Here is a 20,529-nt window from a genome sequence, read left to right as displayed (position 1 = left end):
ATGGATGGATGGACGGACAGATGGACGGACAGATGGATGGATGGATGGATAGATGGATGGATGGATGGATGGACGGACGGATGGATGGACGGACAGATGGATGGATGAATGGAAAGATGGATGGATGGACAGATGGACGGACGGACGGATGTATGGACAGATGGACGGACGGACGGATGTATGGATGAATGGACGGACAGATGGATGGATGGATAGATGGATGGATGGACGGATGTATGGGTGGATGGATGGACGGAGGGATGGATGGACGGACAGATGGATGGATGAATGGATAGATGGATGGATGGACAGATGGACAGATGGACGGACGGACGGACGGATGTATGGATGGCTGGACGGACAGATGGATGGACGGACAGATGGATGGATGGACAGATGGATGGATGGATGGACGGACAGATGGACGGACGGACGGACGGACGGATGGATGGATGGATGGATGGACGGACGGACGGACAGACGGACGGACAGATGGACGGACGGATGGACAGACGAACGGATGGATGAACGGATGGATGGATGGATGGATGGATGGATGGACGGACGGACGGACAGACAGACGAACGGATGGATGAACGGATGGATGGATGGATGGATGGATGGACAGACGGACGGACAGACGGACGGACAGACGGACGGACGAATGGATGTATTAGGGGTGTCAAGTGATTACATTTTTTTTAATCGGAATTAATCGCATGACTTAAATGTATAACTCACGGTTAATCGCACATTTTATATCTGTTCTAAAATGGACAATACAATATTTTTTTCTAGGTTTTCATACTCTTGTTAACATAAAAGTGGGGAAAAAATGATAACCTAAAAGAAATATGGCTGCATATTTCCGTCATCGAAATTTAAAAAGATGTACTGTACTGTAAAAAAATGAGTGTGATCTTGATTTGTGTCAAGGTCATTTTTCTGCCACCAGATGGCAAAATAGTATATGTAGGACGTTGGTGACAGCTCAGTGGCATTTTTCTGTTCATATATAAATTGCTATCGAACATTTCACATGAAGTAACTTATGAAATTATGTACATTTTTTAAATTGTAAAATATAACTAGACACCAGTCTCCACAAATATATACATTATTATTACATTTATTACCCCAAAACGTTGTGACTGGAATTCCTCCAGTACAGGTTTTCCAAGTAAATGGTGGTCATTAATCGCACGTAAAAAAAAAAATAAAAATAGCGACATGAAAGAAATTTTAAATGAACTCAAAATTAACACACTAATTTTGACACTATATATATATATATATATATCTCAAAGAGAATAGTGCGCAGCCTTAATTCAGCAGAAAGCTGCCCCCTCCATCCTCCGTACCTTGTGGACTATGTCAGCACTCTGAAAGGACACAAAGTGCTTTAAGGCAGCAATCTTCAACATGTCCAAAGCAAACAGGGAGTGGGCGGGGCCTACACAAGTCGCGTTCCTTTATGCCGCGACCAGCACTTTTTTTTTTTTTCTCCACCGCGGCGAGGAACAACCACGGTCGGGTGGTCGCGAAGGCCATTGACGGAATTAAGACTCATGAATAAGAATGTGGCGCGGGGGTGACGGAGAGCTTTTTTTTCTTCCCCCCGCTGCGCGATATCGACATGCACGCCCGCTCAGAAAATAGCCTGGCATAATTAGCTCTCACAGGAGAGCGGCGGAGGCCACTCTTGAAACCCTCGAGAGCGTGCGCGGGAGAAATAACGAGAAAACGCCTGCGGCGGATTGAGTGGGGGGCGGGGTCTGTTTGAGGTGAGGTGTTTATTGGTGAAGTAGATCAACTATTATTTGGGCCACGGCGCGTGTGCATAGATTTCAGAAAACCTGTTTATAAGCAGGAACTACGACGACTGCACAATTGCACTCATCTTTTGCGGTGAACAGTGCAAAGATGCAGCGAAATCCAACAGAATCCCTCCGGATAACACGACCACCTGCTGACTTTTTCCATATCAGAATGACGACGGAGCACGCCATGAATATTCAGCCACATGGCCTACTTTGAAGTAAAAAAATGCAATTTTTTTTTTAAGGAAACACAGCAAGGTCACAAAACAAATTGAACTTCAAAGTCAAGGTGCCACTTTGATTCATTTGCCGCCATTGACATTTATATTAACTAATTTACTCCCAAAGACGTATAAATACGTTCTATTTTCAATATTACCATGCTCCCAAAAATGTATTTATAAGTTTTGGCTTTGATGAAGCCTCTTGAACTGATGAGAACGCTTGACGTAATGGCTATTACGAAAACGGCCAGCAGATGGCAGCAGAGTATAAGAGATCAAAAAGCTCTTTCCCCCACTATTTTAAACAGATTTGTGAATAACGATGAAACTTAGCCATATTCTAATGCTAATTGATGCAAAATGGAAACAGATGAAAGAAGATGTAGATTCCATGTTTTTATAGCAATAGGACACAATATTCTATAGGCCTTGCAAAATCTGTCAAAATCCAGTAAAACAGCAAAAATGTCGTGGGAGTGAATGAGTTAATGAACGGGAATGTAAGCGCTTACCGACAAAGACGAATATAATCATCCTACACAATTTTGTCTGTGAAATTCAGATTGGTAAAACACTTCAATGACTAACAGAATCCTGATTTGATTCGAGATCAAAACAGCTTTTTGGGCACAACATAAAGACTTTTTTGGCTCGTGCTGTCGATTGGATGTCAGAGTAAGTATGGCATAAACATCACAAAATCAATCTTGAACAAAAAAAAAAAAAAGTTCAATAGCCTTAAGATTTTTTTTGATGTGTCATGCACAAGTTTTCTGACTTGCCATGAATTTTTTTTTTTACCCTGAAAATTGAGCCCTTGGAGCCACGTAAAATTTGGTTGACCTGTCATGACTACAAAAAAAATGTCTCAGAGCCTATGCTCAAAAACAAACAGGAAGACAGACATTTGGGGTTTGCCATAAAACGCAGAGCTCAAAATAAAGCTTGTGATTATTTATTTTTTTAGTTTCAATAGTCAACATGCACGTCGTAGCCCCACAAAAAGTACTTGTGGACCCATTTTAGCTGTTAGTGTTTTCTTGTTTTTAGCGGATTCACATAAGCCTCACGGGACTTAGTTAACTAAACTTCAGCTCAAATTGCTTGTACAGTTTTTCTGACGACGACTTTTAGCTTTTTGTTTGGAGATTTTTCAACACTGATTTTTTTTTTTTTTTTTGCCAGAAAACTTCTGAAAGTGTTGAGGAAGGAGTATGAACCCAGTTGCTTCGGGCCACAAAGCATCACAACTCCTACCTGCCAATTAAACGCGGGCAGATGAAGGAAAAAAAGAAGAGGGTGAGAAAAAAAAAAGCCACGGTGCAGGAGCAGAGGATGAAAGAAAAGACGACTAAGTGCGAGGAAAGCAAATATCAGATGGAAGAAAAGGCAAAAAGAGGCGAGCTTGCTCCCCGCATGATGACGAACCACCTGCTCCTGACTGAATTAGCTCTTTCTTTTACGTTCCATCCCAGAGCACATAGCTAGCCTTGTTAGCTTAGCTGGCTAAACTTGATTTAACTCGGGCGAATTTTAGCATTTTGGACAACGAAATAAAAGCAGAATTGTATTTCACGAGTACATTTCTCAGCTCGGAGCTGACAAAGGACATAAACTTCATAACCATAACCTGAATTACCTCTTTCTTTTACGTTCTATCCCAAAGCATATTGCTAGCCTTGTTAGCTTAGCTGGCTAAGCTTGATTTATAGGGTGAATGTTAGCATTTTGGACAACAAAATAAAAGCAGAATTGTATTTCACTGCTACATTTCGCAGCTTGGAGCTGACAAAGGACATAAACTTCATAACCATAACCTGCATTACCTCTTTCTTTTATGTTCCATCCCAAAGCATATTGCTAGCCTTGTTAGCTTAGCTGGTTCGGACAACGAAATAAAAGCAGAATTGTATTTCACGGGTACATTTTTCAGCTTGAAGCTGACAAAGGACATAACTTCATAACCATAACCTAAATTAGCTAGCCTTGTTAGCTTAGCTGGCTAAGCTTGATTTAACTAGGCTAAATGTTAGCATTTTGGACAACGAAATAAAAGCAGAATTGTATTTCACGGGTACATTTTTCAGCTCGGAGCTGACAAAGGACATAAACTTCATAACCATAACCTGAATTAGCTCTTTCTTTTATGTTCCATCCCAAAGCATATTGCTAGCCTTGTTAGCTTAGCTGGTTCGGACAACGAAATAAAAGCAGAATTGTATTTCACAGGTACATTTTTTTTCAGCTTGAAGCTGACAAAGGACATAACTTCATAACCATAGCCTAAATTAGCTCTTTCTTTTACGTTTCATCCCAGAGCACATAGCTAGCCTTGTTAGCTTAGCTGGCTAAGCTTGATTTAACTAGGCCAAATGTTAGCATTTTAGACAACAAAATAAAAGCAGAATTGTATTTCACGGGTACATTCCTCAGCTTGGAGCTGACAAAGGACATAAACTTCATAACAACCAGGAGCATATTGCTAGCCTTGTTAGCTTAGCTGTTAGTCTGCTACATGGTTAACAATGCATTGTAATTTCCAAATTTAACATTCACATCTAAGATGTAATGTAAACGATGAGGCAAATTGGCTAAATTGGACATTTTCACTTTGGGGTGTCCTCACTTTTTTTGCCAGCAATTTGGGCATTAATGGCTTTTGAAAAGAATCTCTAAATCACCATATGATACCAAATAAAAATAAAGAAAAATAAAGACATGATGATTGGTCCACTGCCAAGAGGAAAAAAAAAACGTCTGTACCTTTGCGACATGATCTTGTAGGCGTCCGGCAGGTAGCATCTGGTGTTCTCCATCTGCGCCGGGTCCGCGTCGCAGATCTTGTCGTCGGTGCGCCCGTAGTTGGCACTCTCGATCATGATGACGTCGGTGCCCGGGCAGCGCAGCTCGATGGGGTAACCTTCGCACGACAGCTCCCGGCGCACCACCGCCATGGGGATGGGAGCGCGGCTGAAGGCTGCACGGGGGAGGACAAAAGATGAGGTGAAGCAGCAAGTGGCTCATCTCATTCTCCTGTTTCAAGTTACTACAGTGGAGGAATTTGGTGAAATCCAATTAAAAATAAGGCACTTTTGTGAGGTGTTCCGGCAAAAGAAGGCGCTCATTATGGTGTCATTTCATTCTGTTTTACTCATCATTTGAAAAAGGCCGCAAATTGCGCTCGTCATTGAAAACATGGCGGCTCGCCAATAATTGGACTCACTTCATTCGGGAAGGGAGACAATGAAAGCCATCAATTATCTGACGCTTAATGGTGATTTTAATGCTGTTGGGACAAACTTTGCCGAGAGTGGTACTTTGAGAAGTGACAAGTGAAAGGTTGTATTTGCTTTTAGAATGATTTTTATTTTATATTACCGTATTTTCATGACTAGGAGGCGCACCTAAAAGCCTTCAATTTTTTCCAAAAGCTGACCATGCGCCTTATAATCAATATTGAGCCGCAACAGGTCTCGCTGTCAAGACGCTATCGGTGACGCGCATGCGCATGCTAGCTAATACTAATACTTTCCCTCAGAGAAAATAATAAAACAGCTGTTTATTAATTTTGGGAGTGAATGGAATTGGCAGAAAGCTGGTTTGTAATAAATATTACTACATTTTAATTTAGTATTTTAATTATTAATAAAGTTTGACTGACCTATCTGACTGTTTTTTTGACGTTCCCTTTAGCGCAGCACCATCTAATGGATGCATAACGTAACCCCAGCCTCTACTGTAGCGCCTTATATATGGAAAAATATTTAAAATGTCATTCGATGAAGGTGCGCCTTATAATGTGGTGCGCCTTATAGTGCGGAAAATACGGTTTGTTTGTTTTTGCCATACTTCTGTTATCAAAATAACCAAAATATTTGAGGCACCTCGAGTATATTGCAGTAATTTGTACACCACTGAATTATTTTGGATGGTTGCCGTCTCTGTCGAGTTATACTGTATAACTTTGTTTGTTTGTTTGTTTGTTTGATTTTTACAGAACAATATTTGGTTAGCATTTGTCAATTTTGGGGAAAAAAAAAAAAAAAGTCAATTTCAGACCTATATTTCATCCCGCTTTGGAAGCCCAAAAAAAAAAAAAAAGTATAATACATTCCATCTCTACAGCTCCGCAAATGTCAAAATTGGAGCACTTCATAATCCCAACATGATCATTAAAAAAACATCAGAGCCGTTAGGCTGCCATCATTGGCACCACACAGCCGGCGGAAGAGGCGAGATGTCTCCGATTACCCGGCTAGCCTGCAACTGTCGTGTAATTACATCTTTGATTGATGGGCTGCATGCGCAGAGATACAGGAACTGGTGACGCTTCACAGAAATGTTGCACCTCCCCCCAAAAAATGTCCCTCCCAAGTGGGACTCTCGATTTCGTTAATAAGGATCAAGGGCTGATTCCGTGCTGATTACCACTCAACTAAGTGGAAGCTACAATGACATTTAAAAGATCGTCATTATGAATGAAATAGGAGCCTTGCACTTCATTTAGTCTCATGTGGAAACGTGTCAAGAAGACGTTAAGGTCAGCCATCATTTGGATTCTCTAAAATTGGAATTTCTGGACGAGGATGTGCGGCTGAATAACACCATTTTGCCTCATTTTGTCATTTTCATAATTTTATTAAGCCTCCTGTGAGGTTGGTTTCTCAAGAACAACAACAAGATTCTCGGGTCAATTTGACCCAGGCTACGTTTTATGATAAAACCACATCCCGGTAAATATTATAAACCACTTCCGTTGCAGATATTTCAAATAAACCATTTTCGTCAAGTTTCATCCTGAAATACTATTCTACCATTTGTAGTTCTTTAACTCTTTGGCCGCCAAAAACGTTTAATGACGTCTGCTAAAATCCTAATGAATGCCGCCATAAACGTTAATTGATGTTTACTAAGTTATTTTTATTGATTTATGTATTTTTATCAATTGGCAGTGGAGCGCTGCCTGGTCAATGGGTTGTGGAATCCCAAAAACACCCACTAACTATGGCCAGCAGATGGCAGCATTGTATCTCTTTTCAATCTGATGAAATCGAACGTTGTCAACGGCGACGTGAATGATCAAAGTCTTTGTCACTTTAACTCTAATTCACAGTGTCACTAAACAAAAAAATATTAGCGTCAGAGTCAATGTGCAAAAAAACGTATCTTCACAAAAAGCATGTTTTCTTTATTTTTGTTTTTTTCTATTTCCGCTTATGTCACTCAAATGACCTATTTTCAAATGGTGATTACTAAACAACGGAATAAGGTAGAAACATACTTTTTTTTTTTTTTTATAGCAATGTAGTCGTAGCGCACAATATTTTGTTTGCCTTGAAAGATGATCCAAAATGCTCAAAATCAGCTGCCACTGTCGGGGTTGTTTTTTGGATAATGTTTGGCAGTCAAAGAGTTAACTTTGAAATGGGTCAGTTTGACCCGCCAACGCTTAATATTCCAAAAACATTAGTAACCTAAACATTTTAATTGAAAATATAGAACATTTTAAATTCACAAGACATTTTGCAGCAAAAAACTAATTTGTAGTTCTTCAACTTGAAAATGTGTCAATTTGACCCGGCTATGTTTAAAAGCAATTTCAGTTTTACTGCAGTAATCACCCACACATTTCATGCACACTTATATTAATATGTTCATCTCGTTGCATTTTTTTGTGTCCTTTCTGAAACATCCCACAAAATGGCACCGAAGCCCTGTCTAGTAGGAGAGTACAACATTGGTGTCAAGGAAATATGTTGAAGTGATACATCGTGACGTAGAGACAAGCTTTGTATGTTGGGGCGGAGCTACGTTTTAACTTGGGCTGCTAACTTGTGACAGAGAACGTTCGTTCACAGAATTTTCCAGAATATCATTGTGGTGTGATCGAAACCGTTATGATGAGTAAATTACGACCGAAAACCACGTCGGCTACAGTTATGAGTACATTACGACAGTAATACGTAAAACGTAGCGAGCTAAGCTAACTCTTCCTGTGCGTGTGTGTGTGTGTGTGTGTGTGTGTGTGTTTAAAACAAACTTCATTGAATTAATGGAAGAACGATGGAAGACAAAGACGGTGGGGAGCTGATTCGACACGTCAAACATCCAGACGGGTCCCGCCCCCAAGGCGAGTGATTCATCGGATTCGATTAGACCAATGGGAGCCCGTCACACCCACTTCCTGGTTTGCGGCATTATTAACCGAAGTAGCTCATTTGCAAGAGTACTTTGAACGAAGGGGTCCTTTTGAATGCTGCGCTTTTTCAATAATGCATGAGGGATTATTTATCTCCAAGTGAGAAACAGTTCAGGCAAATTGTTCTCCCAAGTAAATGATGTTTACATTTGGCCTCGGGCAACGCGACTCTCAAAAGGCTTTTACGCCGAGCAGAAAATTAGCCAGCAACTGAAGTGTCAAAAAGAAAGGAATAGAAATACTGCACGCCAGAACAGGCTGCTCCATGATCGCATCATAATAATAAGCTAAGTATGCAACAATTTATTCATATTAGAATTTCTAATAATACTAGTTGTTATTATTTTATTTCATATATATATATATATATATATATATATATATATATATATATATATATATATATAGGGATGTTCGATACCACTTTTTTTCAGACCGATACGATACCCTCAGTACTTACCGATACCAAGTGCCGATACCAGTAGTACATTTGATAAATTAAAAAAAAACATCACTAAAAATATTTTTAATAAAAATACTTCCTTTAATTTTGACCAAAAAAAAAAAAAAAAAAAAAAAAACAGCACGGTCACTCTCCAATAGCGTTAACACTCAAAATAAAACACAAAAATGCTCTTTTAGTTTAGGATTCACAATTTTGAAGTATTTATTTTGAAGTATTGATGTCAAAACAGGAAGTGATCCTCATGGATTTGCCATGGTGTTAAACTGCTGCAGGGTGGCGCCAGCTACAGGCAAGGAGGACTCACTCAATGTCTCCAGCATCGGTCGCTTGTACTCGTCGGCTTCACGGGTACTCGAGTACTTGAACAAAGGCTGGTATCGGCCCGATACCGATACACCGGTATCCGTACTCGCCCATCTCTAAACATATATATATATATATATATACATATATATATACACACACACATACTACTATATTACTTATATTTTGCTATAACTTCGATACCCGTTGATAACCGTACTTTATATATATATATATATATATATATATATATATATATATATATATATATATATATATATATATATATATATATATATATATATATATATATATATCCAGGAATCCATATTTGGGTCGAACTGATGCAAACGCAAATGATAAAAACATCTCTTGTTATTGATTTGACGGTGACGCTTATGAAGTGAAAAGTCCCAAATTGGGTCAGGCGGCCCGTGCACGATGAGAACCACCTGCCTCGCAGCGCTCGCCGTTTCGTTTCGCCTCGCCGTCGATACCCGTCCTCATTAAACACCGCTCGGGCCGATACCCGCGGGCAGGAGCGATTTAAACGGCATCACTCAGCGCTTTCTGGAGATGCTAATTCATTTATCCGGGAAGATATATACGCGAGGCGCCTATAAAACACGCAGGTGTTTAACCCCATCCCGCCACCCGCCACGCTGCTGTCAATCATCGCGCGAGGACCGCGACTTGTGACAGCAATTTGGCGATGTAACACGGTGACAACAGATGCGGCGGGCCACGGGGGCCATTTTTCCCGCACTCCAAATATCAAGCCGGTATTGATTTTGCATCCATTATAGAAGGGCATAAAAACAGAAGGGATTTGTAGGTGACGTGCCAAATGGAGGTGTTATTGGGAAGTGGGATTTTAATGTACAAGACTGTATTCCTCAAACTGTGGTGTGGTGTCCAAGCGACGGCCCGGGGGCCATTTGCGGCCCGCCGTCCATTTTTCAGTGGCCCGCGACATATGCTAAAAATGGCATTTGACTCAGTTCAAATAAAATAAACAAAAAAACAAAAATGTTTGGAGATGATCAAAGTAAGAAGGGAGGGTATCAGTGCCATTAAAGGTTATTTTAGTTAACTAAAACTTAAAATTCAAAAAACAATATTGTTAACAAAATAAAATAAAAACGAAAATGCGTTTTTAAAAAAATGAAAACTAACTGAAACTACATTTTATGTTTACAAAACCAACTATAATTATAGTAAACATGTCCTTCATTTTAGTCTTTTGGTAATTAATTTAATGCATGAGCCTTTGGAGATGATTTTAAATGTAATTTTTTTAGTAGATTTATTTTGATATAAACCGGAATGATGACGTTTTAAAGTGTGTCACACAGAAGTGACGTCATCTAGCGGCAGCCAATAGAAAAGCACCAAAAGATGATGTTGCTGCCATGCTGTTTTTTAAATATTGCGCACAAGTAATACACATAAAAAAAAAACTAAAAAAAACTAATAATACTGAAACTTAACAAACTAATCTAAAACAAAGTATTTTTTAAAGAACTAAACTAATAAAAACTAACAAAAATGAAAAATTCCAAAATTATAATCGCCCAACTGCCATATTACAAATAAATTAGTTAATATACTGGAGCGTTTTTCTAAATATGCAAAAGCCACAAATAAATTACTTGTAGAATTTTTCGGACTAAACACAATTTCTCTTCATAACATGATGTGGCCCTTGCGTCCTTCTGATTTTCTGTATGTGGCCCTCAAATGACAAAGTTTGGACACCTCTGGTGTATAAGTTTGTTATATGGCGGTTAGGGATTAACATGAAAAAGAGAACTTTAAAACACATTCAAACACTGTTGCACACCAAAACAGCAGCACCTACCATAAATCACTCTCAGGTTATAATATACCAGATAAAAACATATATTGGCATGGACTTGTGGGGTTTTTTTTTATGTGTCGTGTGTCTTCAGGGCGAGAGGGAAAAAAAAAAAAAAATCAATAATGATAATCCCCCAAAATATTGAAAGACTTTTCTGAGTGAGTCGTCGAAAGGATCAATTGAAGCATGCCCGGGATTAAAGTGAATTCCCGTCAAGAAGGGAGCGTCTTCAAAGTGACGCCTCTTCAAGGGCAAACTGTCAGCGGCTACGCAAGCCCAGACGTCCCCCCCCCCCCCCCCCCCCCCCCCCCCCCCCCCCCCCACTGTCGCTTCGTGTGGCCTCGTCGTGACATTTATAACATCGGCATGCAGATTTCAGCATGTGATGAATTCATCCTGGCGTGGATGAATCGCATGCCTGGCCGTCGCGGAAATATTTTCGAGAATATTGTCGTTAAACGCTTGGCCGATGGCTTTATTCCGCGCGATGGAAAGAAGCCGTGAAAAAAAAAATAATAATTTTTGGAAGCCCAATCGCGTTGCCGCGACGCGCTTGGAGAGTCACCTGCTTGTCACAACACAACACGGCACGCCTCACTGGGCTCTCCAAACAAATTCGGTTGCACCCCCTCCGCTTTCAAATACCGGCGTGCGGATGAATCATTTGTTTAATTAATTAAGTCAATTAGGCAAATCCAAGGACGCCTTTGAGAGGATGCAAGGTGGAATTAGAAGCGGATCGCGGAGATGCGGCTGTGACCACACACTTTGACCGGAGTGTAAATCAGAATTACGGAATTGTCGGATTTGCAAATGGTTGCCATGGTGACACTGGATCACCTTCTTGACGACGCCGTGCGCTAGCGTACAAGCTAACAGGAATGCTGAGAAATGAACTTAAACTGAGAAAGAAAAGAGGAAAAAAATACATTGAACGCAATATTATAGTTAAAATTGAGCACCCCAGAATAAATTTATGATGCTGAATTGCAAGAATGTAAATATTTGTCTCGCAGTATGGACATGCAAAATCTATCAACAATGGCGATTAACGTGAAATGTTCGTCTCCCAACATTCTCACAATTCAATTCAATTCAACATTTTTATTTTATTCTTTAAAAAAGAAAGGAAAGGGGACAGAAAAAAAGTGAAACATGATAAAACAATAAACACAAAATAAATGACAGTAAGAAGTCAAAATGCTTTCAAGTCAACAATTAAACAAAATGATTCAACATCATGACCTTGTGCTATATATATTTTTCTAGTAATTGAGCTTTTATACATTTTTTTTTTAAATACAAATGGACTGAGATGATTTAGTTTTATAATCCAGATTGTTCCACAAACTGACACCTTGAGGTTTTGTTCTGTATTTTCTGTATAAAAATATGTTCCTCTTAATTTGTACTCACTTTCCCTTTTTAAATTTTTTTTTCTTTTATTTATTTTTTTATTTGTATTTTTTTTTATTTGATTTGCATGTTAATTGGTAAAATTCCATGATCGGCTTTATAAATTATTTTAAGGCAGATAAACTCCATCAATTCATTCATTTTTTTTTTTTGATTTGTATAAATCTTGGGTTCGTGTGGTCTCTGTATCCGCATCCAAACACGACACGAATAGCACATTTCTGTAAAAGGAAAATGGGTTCAGTGTAATAGGTCAGATATGGAACAATCAATCAATTATATAACAATAACAAAGCATTCTTGATTCTTTAAGCTCGTGTAAAACGGTTTGGGATATCTTAGATTCGACATATTCTATAAGTGCTTTCCGTGTTAAAATGTTCATCAATAATGATAATACCTAGAAAGTTTATTTTTTATTTCTATACCTTGCACAGTCAGTGTTGCTTCAACATTAATATTTCTACAACATGAAATCTGTTTTTACTAATAGTATTTATAGACAGTGTTTTGGCGTTAAACCCATCCATCCATTTTCTTGACCGCTTATTCCTCACCAGGGTCGCGGGGGCTGCTGGCGCCTATCTCAGCTGGCTCTGGGCAGTAGGCGGGGGACACCCTGGACTGGTTGCCAGCCAATCGCAGGGCACACAGAGACGAACAACCATCCACACACACGCACACCTAGGGACAATTCGGAGCGCCCAATTAACCTGCCATGCATGTCTTTGGAATGTGGGAGGAGACCGGAGTACCCGGAGAAGACCCACGCGGGCACGGGGAGAACATGTGGCGTTAAACCACTTTATAATATTCCTAAATTCTTTATCTATTACTTGTAATACATTATATGTATTTTTCCCGGCATATAATACCTTGTAGTTTCAATATGTGTGAATGCTTCTTGTTTCTCTGTTGTTTTCTTGTTTCAATGATTTTGAGGCGCAATAATAAGAATGCCGTTTTTTTAAAGACATAATCCCATTAGTGTGAATGGGTGTCTCTCTGCAATCACAATTAGCGTGAATGTTCATCTCGTTGCAGTACAAGTTCGGTTTACTCGGTTTGCCGGCAAATTCGAATATCATCTGAGTAATGTGATCGCTTTGAATGCATTCTCTGGCAGTGTTTTTGTTTGTTTTTTTGCACAGAAACCAATAGGGGGCGCTAATAAGTGGAGGACGTGATCCATTTATGACCACTCCGTCTCGGATTGCAGCGGGCGGTATTAGGCGGAAAGAATATCAAATCTATCCCAGAGCCTTTTTACATGCCCGGGAACACATGATTAATGTGCCTGCTGTTTGCCGCATTGATTTTTCTATTGTTATTCACTGTGACCAAAAACAATGGTGCAGGGGAGTGGGGGGGCCGTTTCATTTATGTGCATTTCAACCGGGTGACAATTGTTTTGTTTTTTTTATCTAATCCCTGTGTGACTTATGTTGCTACCCTCCACCCGAACCTCGTACACGCCCTGATGCATGTCCATACTTGCAGACAAAAGGGGGACTGGAGATCCCAAAGTAGGCCAACAGTCTCTGGCGTGAACCTCTCAGGGGAAATGTCACGGTGGAGAAATTCCCTCTCCAGCTGCACGACCGCGCTATCATAACAATGCACACTTGTCTCTCAGCATTACGGCAAGACATTTTGGAAGCAAAACAAACAATGGGAATCGCTTGTCTCGCATTGTCTGTGATGCAAAATAACTACGAATGCTCGCGTCTCAGGACTGTAATGAAATAATACATTTGTGAAGAACCATAGAATTAGTGTTTCCTTTTTTTTCCTCTCAGCATGCCTTTGTTCCATCTCGGCTGGATTATTGTAGCGCACTTTATTTTTGGGATCAGCCAGTCCTCCCTGCAGCGTCTCCAGCTTGTCCAAAATGCTGGCTGCTCGTCTCCTTACTGGTGCCCGTAAGAGGGAACATATAACCCCCTACACGGGCCTCTCTTCACTGGCTGCCCGTGAAATTTAGAATCCATTTTAAGATTCTTCTATTTTTTCTCAAATCTCTCAATGGTGTTGCTCCACCTTATCTCGCCGAGCGCTACACACCTGCCAGGTGCCTCAGGTCATCAGACCGGACTCAATTGGAGGTACCGAGTGCTAAGCGGAGGCTTAGAGGAAATGGAGCCTTTGCTGTTGCCGGTCCCTCCCTTTGGAACGACCGACCACGAAATATTAGGAAGTTGTTTTGTGGTGTGTATGACTTTGATGTTTAGTCTACTTATTTATGTATCTCTTTATTCACTACTTCTTATTTATTTACTGATGTAAAATGTATTGTAAAAAACAAAAAAAACAAACCTGTATTCGCCCTTCAAAATGTTTGCTTTGTTCTTGTTTACTGCAAAACTGATGTTTACGTACAGCACTTTGCATACAGCGTCTGTTTTAAAGCGCTTTATAAATAAAGTTGAGCATTCAAACCAGATTGTTTGTGAAAAATAACAGCAGGAATGCTGGTCTGTCCGCATTCAAACGAAAACTATTTTTGATGCCGATCGTCACTCGCAAACATTTGTCTCGACGTTTTCAGCATTCAACGTTCGGACTCGGCAAAACCGTACGTGAACGTACCCGGAGCGGCCGGAGCGAAGAGGCTGGCGAGGACGAGCAGGCGTGCGGTCCACATGGCCTCCCCCGCCTCGTACCGCCCGCTTGCTAACGCTGGAGTTCAGCACTCAGGCCTTCAGGTCAGAAAGCAGAGCGACGACGTGCCGGTTTCTCTTTTGGTGCCACTCGCACCGCGACCCGCTGATGTCCAAAGCCTCCTGGGAAGAGAAATACAAAATGGACGTAAAATGGACGGCGTATACACAACAGCGGGATTCGGGTCATGTCGTTGTTTGAGTTGACAATGACAGAGTTGCTTAAGGTGCTTAAGGGTAAGAGTGTAAAAGGCCAAGCGTTACAGATGATTGATCAGGGTTCTGTTAGTTTAGAGCAGTGGTGTCCAAACTACGGCCCGGGGGCCATTTGCGGCCCGCCGTCCATTTTTTTAGTAGCCCGCGACATATGCTAAAAAATGGCGTTTGACTCAGTTCAAATAAAATAAAAACAAAAATGTTTGGAGATGGTCAAAGTAAGAAGGGAGGATATCGAGAAACAGGTGCCATTAAAGGTTATTTTAGTTCACTAAAACTAATGGAAAAAAACTAAAATTAAATTCAAAAAACAATTTCGTTAACAAAAGGACAACTAACTGAAGCTACATTTTAGGTTTACAAAACCAACTAAAATAAAACTATCATTATAGCGAAAACGTCCTTCGTTTTAGTCTTTGGTAATGAATTGAATGCGTGAGCCTTTGGGGATGATTTTAAATGTGATTTTTAGTAGATTTATTTTGATATAAACCGGAATGATGACGTTGAGCCCATGGTGTTTTTTTTAATATTGCGCACAAGTAATACACATAAAAATAAAAAAAATAAAAAAAATACTGAAACTAACTAAATTAAAACTAAGCATTTATTAAAGAACTAAAACCAATAAAAATAAAAAAAACAGAACCACCCTGAAAAATAATTACAACTAACTAGGTTTAAAAAAACAAAACTCAAAACAAAATGAAGACTAAAATGAAATATTCCAAAACTATAATAACCCGACTGCCATATTACAAATAAATTGGTTTATATACTGGAGCATTTTTCTAAATATGCAAAAGCACACGATTTCTCTTCATAACATTACGTGGCCCTTGCGTCCTTCGTATTTTCTGTATGTGGCCCTCAAATGAAAAAGTTTGGACACCCCTGGTTTAGAGTGAGGATTATGTTTAGGTTTGTGATGGAGTTTAGTCAAATCAAAGGACAAAACCCTCTCAAATCTTCAACTCCTTTTCAGTGTTCAATCAAATTTGGGGTTGGGGTTCAGGAAATTGTTTATTGTGTATATGGTCTAACATAAAAATAATCATTAAGGCTTTTAATGCATACAATGCGGAGATTACATTGATTGATGGTCTGTAATCTGGTGAGATTATATATCACGATCTCCAATGATTAGGCCGTCTATTATCCAAAAGCAGACAAAATCTGCTGCAACGACATAATCTCTGCAAAGTGGTGTGAGGCAAAGGATGTCAGACACAATCCCAACCGCATTGAAGAGAGTGCTTTTCCAACTGGGGGGGTCGTCCTGGCTCACGGCCCCTCTGCTCTATATACTCGAGACATGCCGGGGCAATCATTGCGCTGGCATGTAACCGTTTTATAATCCTCATCCTGATGAGTCCCCAAAAATCCCAGATTAGTGTAATCAGATTGTTTATGCTGGAGATAATAAAAGGTTTAGACCAAGAGGGCAGCGATCACGAATCCAAGGTGCGCCACTTTGACCATTGGAGGGGACACTTGATCAAGGTTTTGCGGAATTCTATTTCGGCAATAGCAGGAAATATTGGTGGTGGGGTAACCAGGTAGTTGGTTCAGGTTTGGATTAGTGGGTTTTGGGGTAAGTGGAAGAGGATTTAGGGTTTGGCGTTATTGCTTAAGGATTGGGTTAGTGTTTATGTATCAGATATAGAGTTTGGGTAGTGTTTACAGTTTGGTTTAATTTAGATTTTGGGTATTGGGTATCCACGTTGAGAGGAGCCAGCTGAGGTGGCTCGGGCATCTGGTTCCGATGCCTCCTGGACGCCTCCCTGGAGAGGTGTTCCGGGCATGTCCCACCGGCGGGAGGCTCCGGGGACGACCCAGGACACGCTGGAGGGACTATGTCTCTCGGCTGGCCTGGGAACGCCTTTGGGATCCCGCCGGAGGAGCTGGTTGAAGTGGCTGGGGAGAGGGAAAGTCTGGGTTTCCCTCCTAAAGTTGCTGCCCCGTGACCCGACTTCGGATAAGCGGAAGAAGATGGATGGATGGATGGATGGATGGTTTGGATGGATGGATGGATGGATGGATTGGGTGGATGGAAGAATGGTTTGGATGGATGGATGGTTTGGGTGGATGGATGGATGGATGGTTTGGGTGGATGGATGGATGGTTTGGATGGATGGATGGATGGATGGATGGATGGTTTGGGTGGATGGATGGATGAATGGTTTGGGTGGATGGATGGATGGATGTTTGGGTGGATGGTTTGGGTGGATGGATGGATGGATGGTTTGGGTGGATGGATGGATGGTTTGGATGGATGGCTGGATGGATGGATGGATGGTTTGGGTGGATGGATGGATGGATGGATGTTTGGGTGGATGGATGGATGAATGGATGGTTTGGGTGGATGGATGGATGGATGGATGGATGAATGGATGGTTTGGATGGATGGATGGATGGATGGTTTGGATGGATGGATGGATGGATGGATGGATGGATGGATGGTTTGGGTGGATGGATGGATGGATGGATGGATGTTTGGGTGGATGGATGGATGAATGGATGGTTTGGGTGGATGGATGGATGGATGGATGGATGGTTTGGGTGGATGGATGGGTGGTTTGGGTGGATGGATGGATGGATGGATGGATGGATGGTTTGGGTGGGTGGATGGATGGATGGATGGATGGATGTTTGGGTGGATGGATGGATGAATGGATGGTTTGGGTGGATGGATGGATGGATGGATGGATGGATGGTATTGGGTATATGGTTAGGTTTGGGTCCAGGCTATATGATAAAATTAGGTATATGGTTGAGGTTTGGGGTTTTCAATGGTGTTTATGAGTCTGAGTTTAAGGTTTAGGGTTCGGGAATTGGGTATATGGTTCGGGTTAGAGATCGGATTAGGTTGAGGATACATATTAATATTATAGGGTTAAGCTATAGGGTGTAGGGTTGGGTTAGGTAAAGGGTCCAGTAGGTTTCGGATATTATTTGGGTTTTGGGTATAGGAATCTTGTTCTTTTTAGATATCCAGAATATACATGGCAGACTGTCCGCTGAGAAACTCCACTAAATGCAGACTCGACCATCATAGTAGTTAATTTGCTCCCTAAATAAATGAAAACCAGTACAGGAAGAGGCACACGCCGCCAAGTGAGGACATCATAAAATATATATTTATGAGAACAGCTTGGACAACAAGATAAAAAAAACAAGATAGTAGTCCAGCCATGCCAACTTGTCTTGTATTCCAGAAGGAGTCTCGTGTGATACATTACGCCAGCGACGTTTCAAGGGTACCTCGAGTGAGTCGGATTTAAGATAACTCCCTTAGATACTATGGCCAATGTTTAGCAAGTCCAGCGATAGCTGTTCCCAGCAACATCAAGGGGACTACTTGATCACATTTCACTACTTTGGCAAAGTCATTTTTTTTCTCCCCCCTGATTTCTAAAGTGCATCTTTTCCTTTGCGTTAATTGCTTTGAAACGTCTTGCGTTTGGCTTTTCCACAGCTTTGGAGGTACGAATCAGTTCAAACAAGACCTGATATTCACACACTGCCCCATTCAGGTTTTTTAGACCAGTTGCAACCCGCACCTCAGATTTCTAAAGGTTGACACAGGAAATCCCAGCTCTGGTTAGCTAATTGCTCTGGAACTGGGAAAAACTGGTTTTTACTCTTGCTCCAGAGTCACCTAGATGGACAAACCAAAACTTGATCAGTTCAAGTAAGTCCGGATCCTTGAACGTTTGATCCTTCAGGTTTGATTGGACTACACATTGATTGATCTCCTTGATCTGGAACACGGTCTTAAACATTAACAGTTATTTTGAACAAAGCCTGGTGAGTCATTTACAGCGCCGTGGGAGCTGGCTTTTCTGACAACAAAAAAACATTTAAAAAAAAAATGAAAGAAATGCTTCACATACTTTTTAAAACTCATTCACTCGCCGCCATTTTCACGTTTCGCAATCCCGTTCGCTCCCGGCTGTTTTACTGGATTTTGCAAGGCCCACAGAATATCGTGTTCTATTGCTATAAAAGCATGGAACCTATCAAAAGAAAGATTAAAGTCTCTTCTTTTATCAGGAAAAAAAAGTATGTTTCTATCTGTTTCCGTTTTGCAGCAATTAGCATTAGAAGAGAGCTGAGTTTCATCAGTTTTCACAAATCTATTTAAAATTGTAAGTAATTTAGCTTTTTTTCTACATGGCCCTGGTTGATCTCCTTTGCTCTGCTGCCACCTGCTGACCGTTTGTAACTACCATTTCTGCAGCCGTTCTTTGCAGTTGAGAGGCTGCATCAAAGCCTTCTGTATGCTCTAGCATAAAAAACAAAACAAAAAAAACGTATAAATACGTCTTTGGGACACTTAGAACGTTAAAAACGTATTTACACGTTATTGGGAGCAAATGAGTTAAGAACATTGAATACACAACTACAAATTTACATGTTAGCCACCGTGCTTTTTGCCTGATGCAAATAATCTGTGGACACAGTTTCCAGAGCTTGAGGACAAAAGAAAGCTTTCATGCACGGCGACGCCAAACTATAACAAGACCGAAGCACAGACATGTTAACTCGATCCTTGGCGCTTTCCGATGGGGTCCACTTACTCAAGCGGTGTTTCTCGTGGCATCCTCCGAACATGTTGTAATGAAGCGGGATCACATTCCAATGACAGATGCCGATCTTGCATGGCCGTGTGCATTTATGCAAATCAGGTGTACAATGAAGGTTCATCTGTGGCAGCACTCTCTCAGGTTTTCATTGATGCACTCGCCAGGGGAAATCTTCAGCGGTCGGTGATTAAAAACCAAGACGGTCAGATTGATATGGGATTTTTGGAGGGCCTCAAACTATCAAATAGTAGAATGCAAACACATTACTTCAAACTCATCTTATAACATTACGGTACAAAAAAACACATCTCGGTTTTTAACTCATTTACTCCCAATAACGTATAAATACGTTTTTTTTAATGCTCTAAGTGTCCCAAAGACGTAATTATACGGTTTTGTTTTGTTTTTTTTATGCTAGAGCATACAGAAGGCTTTGATGCAGCCTCTCAACTGCAAAGAACGGTTGCAGAAATGGTAGTTATTACACAAACGGCCAGCAGGTGGCAGCAGAGCAAAGGAGATCAACCAGGGCCATCTTGAAAAAAAAATAGATTTGTGAAAACTGATGGAACTTAGCTCTCTTCTAATGCGGTAACAGATAGAAACATTCTTTTTTTTCCTGATGAAAGAAGAGACTTTAACTCATTCACTGCCTTTGACAAGTATACTTGTCAATTGTATTTTTTAGAGCGGTGCTAAATGGGGGCGAATCTGAGCATGCTCCACTGTAAATATCAAACTTGGAAACAACTTTACTGATGCCCAACCACCGGTA

The 20,529-nt window shown here is 40.7% G+C and overlaps 1 protein-coding gene across 13 annotated transcripts in view; it reads right to left on the bottom strand.

The window, feature by feature from the left end:
- Positions 1-20,529, bottom strand: part of LOC144003913 (adhesion G protein-coupled receptor L3-like) — a 202,490-nt gene that overhangs the window by 100,985 nt on the left and 80,976 nt on the right. For all 13 annotated transcript variants that reach the window (XM_077500622.1, XM_077500620.1, XM_077500621.1 and 10 more), the window contains 2 exons: positions 14,879-15,072; positions 4,808-5,021 (listed from right to left, as the gene is read on the bottom strand). In XM_077500622.1, coding sequence (XP_077356748.1) covers positions 4,808-5,021; positions 14,879-14,933 — 269 coding nt within the window. In that variant the 5' untranslated portion in view covers positions 14,934-15,072. The remainder of the gene's footprint in view (positions 1-4,807; positions 5,022-14,878; positions 15,073-20,529) is intronic.

This window comes from Festucalex cinctus, chromosome 16 (genome assembly GCF_051991245.1).
Source record: "Festucalex cinctus isolate MCC-2025b chromosome 16, RoL_Fcin_1.0, whole genome shotgun sequence".
Taxonomy (NCBI): domain Eukaryota; kingdom Metazoa; phylum Chordata; class Actinopteri; order Syngnathiformes; family Syngnathidae; genus Festucalex; species Festucalex cinctus.
The sequence above is the reverse complement of the archived record's forward strand: the minus strand, read 5'-3'. Positions and strand labels throughout refer to the sequence as shown.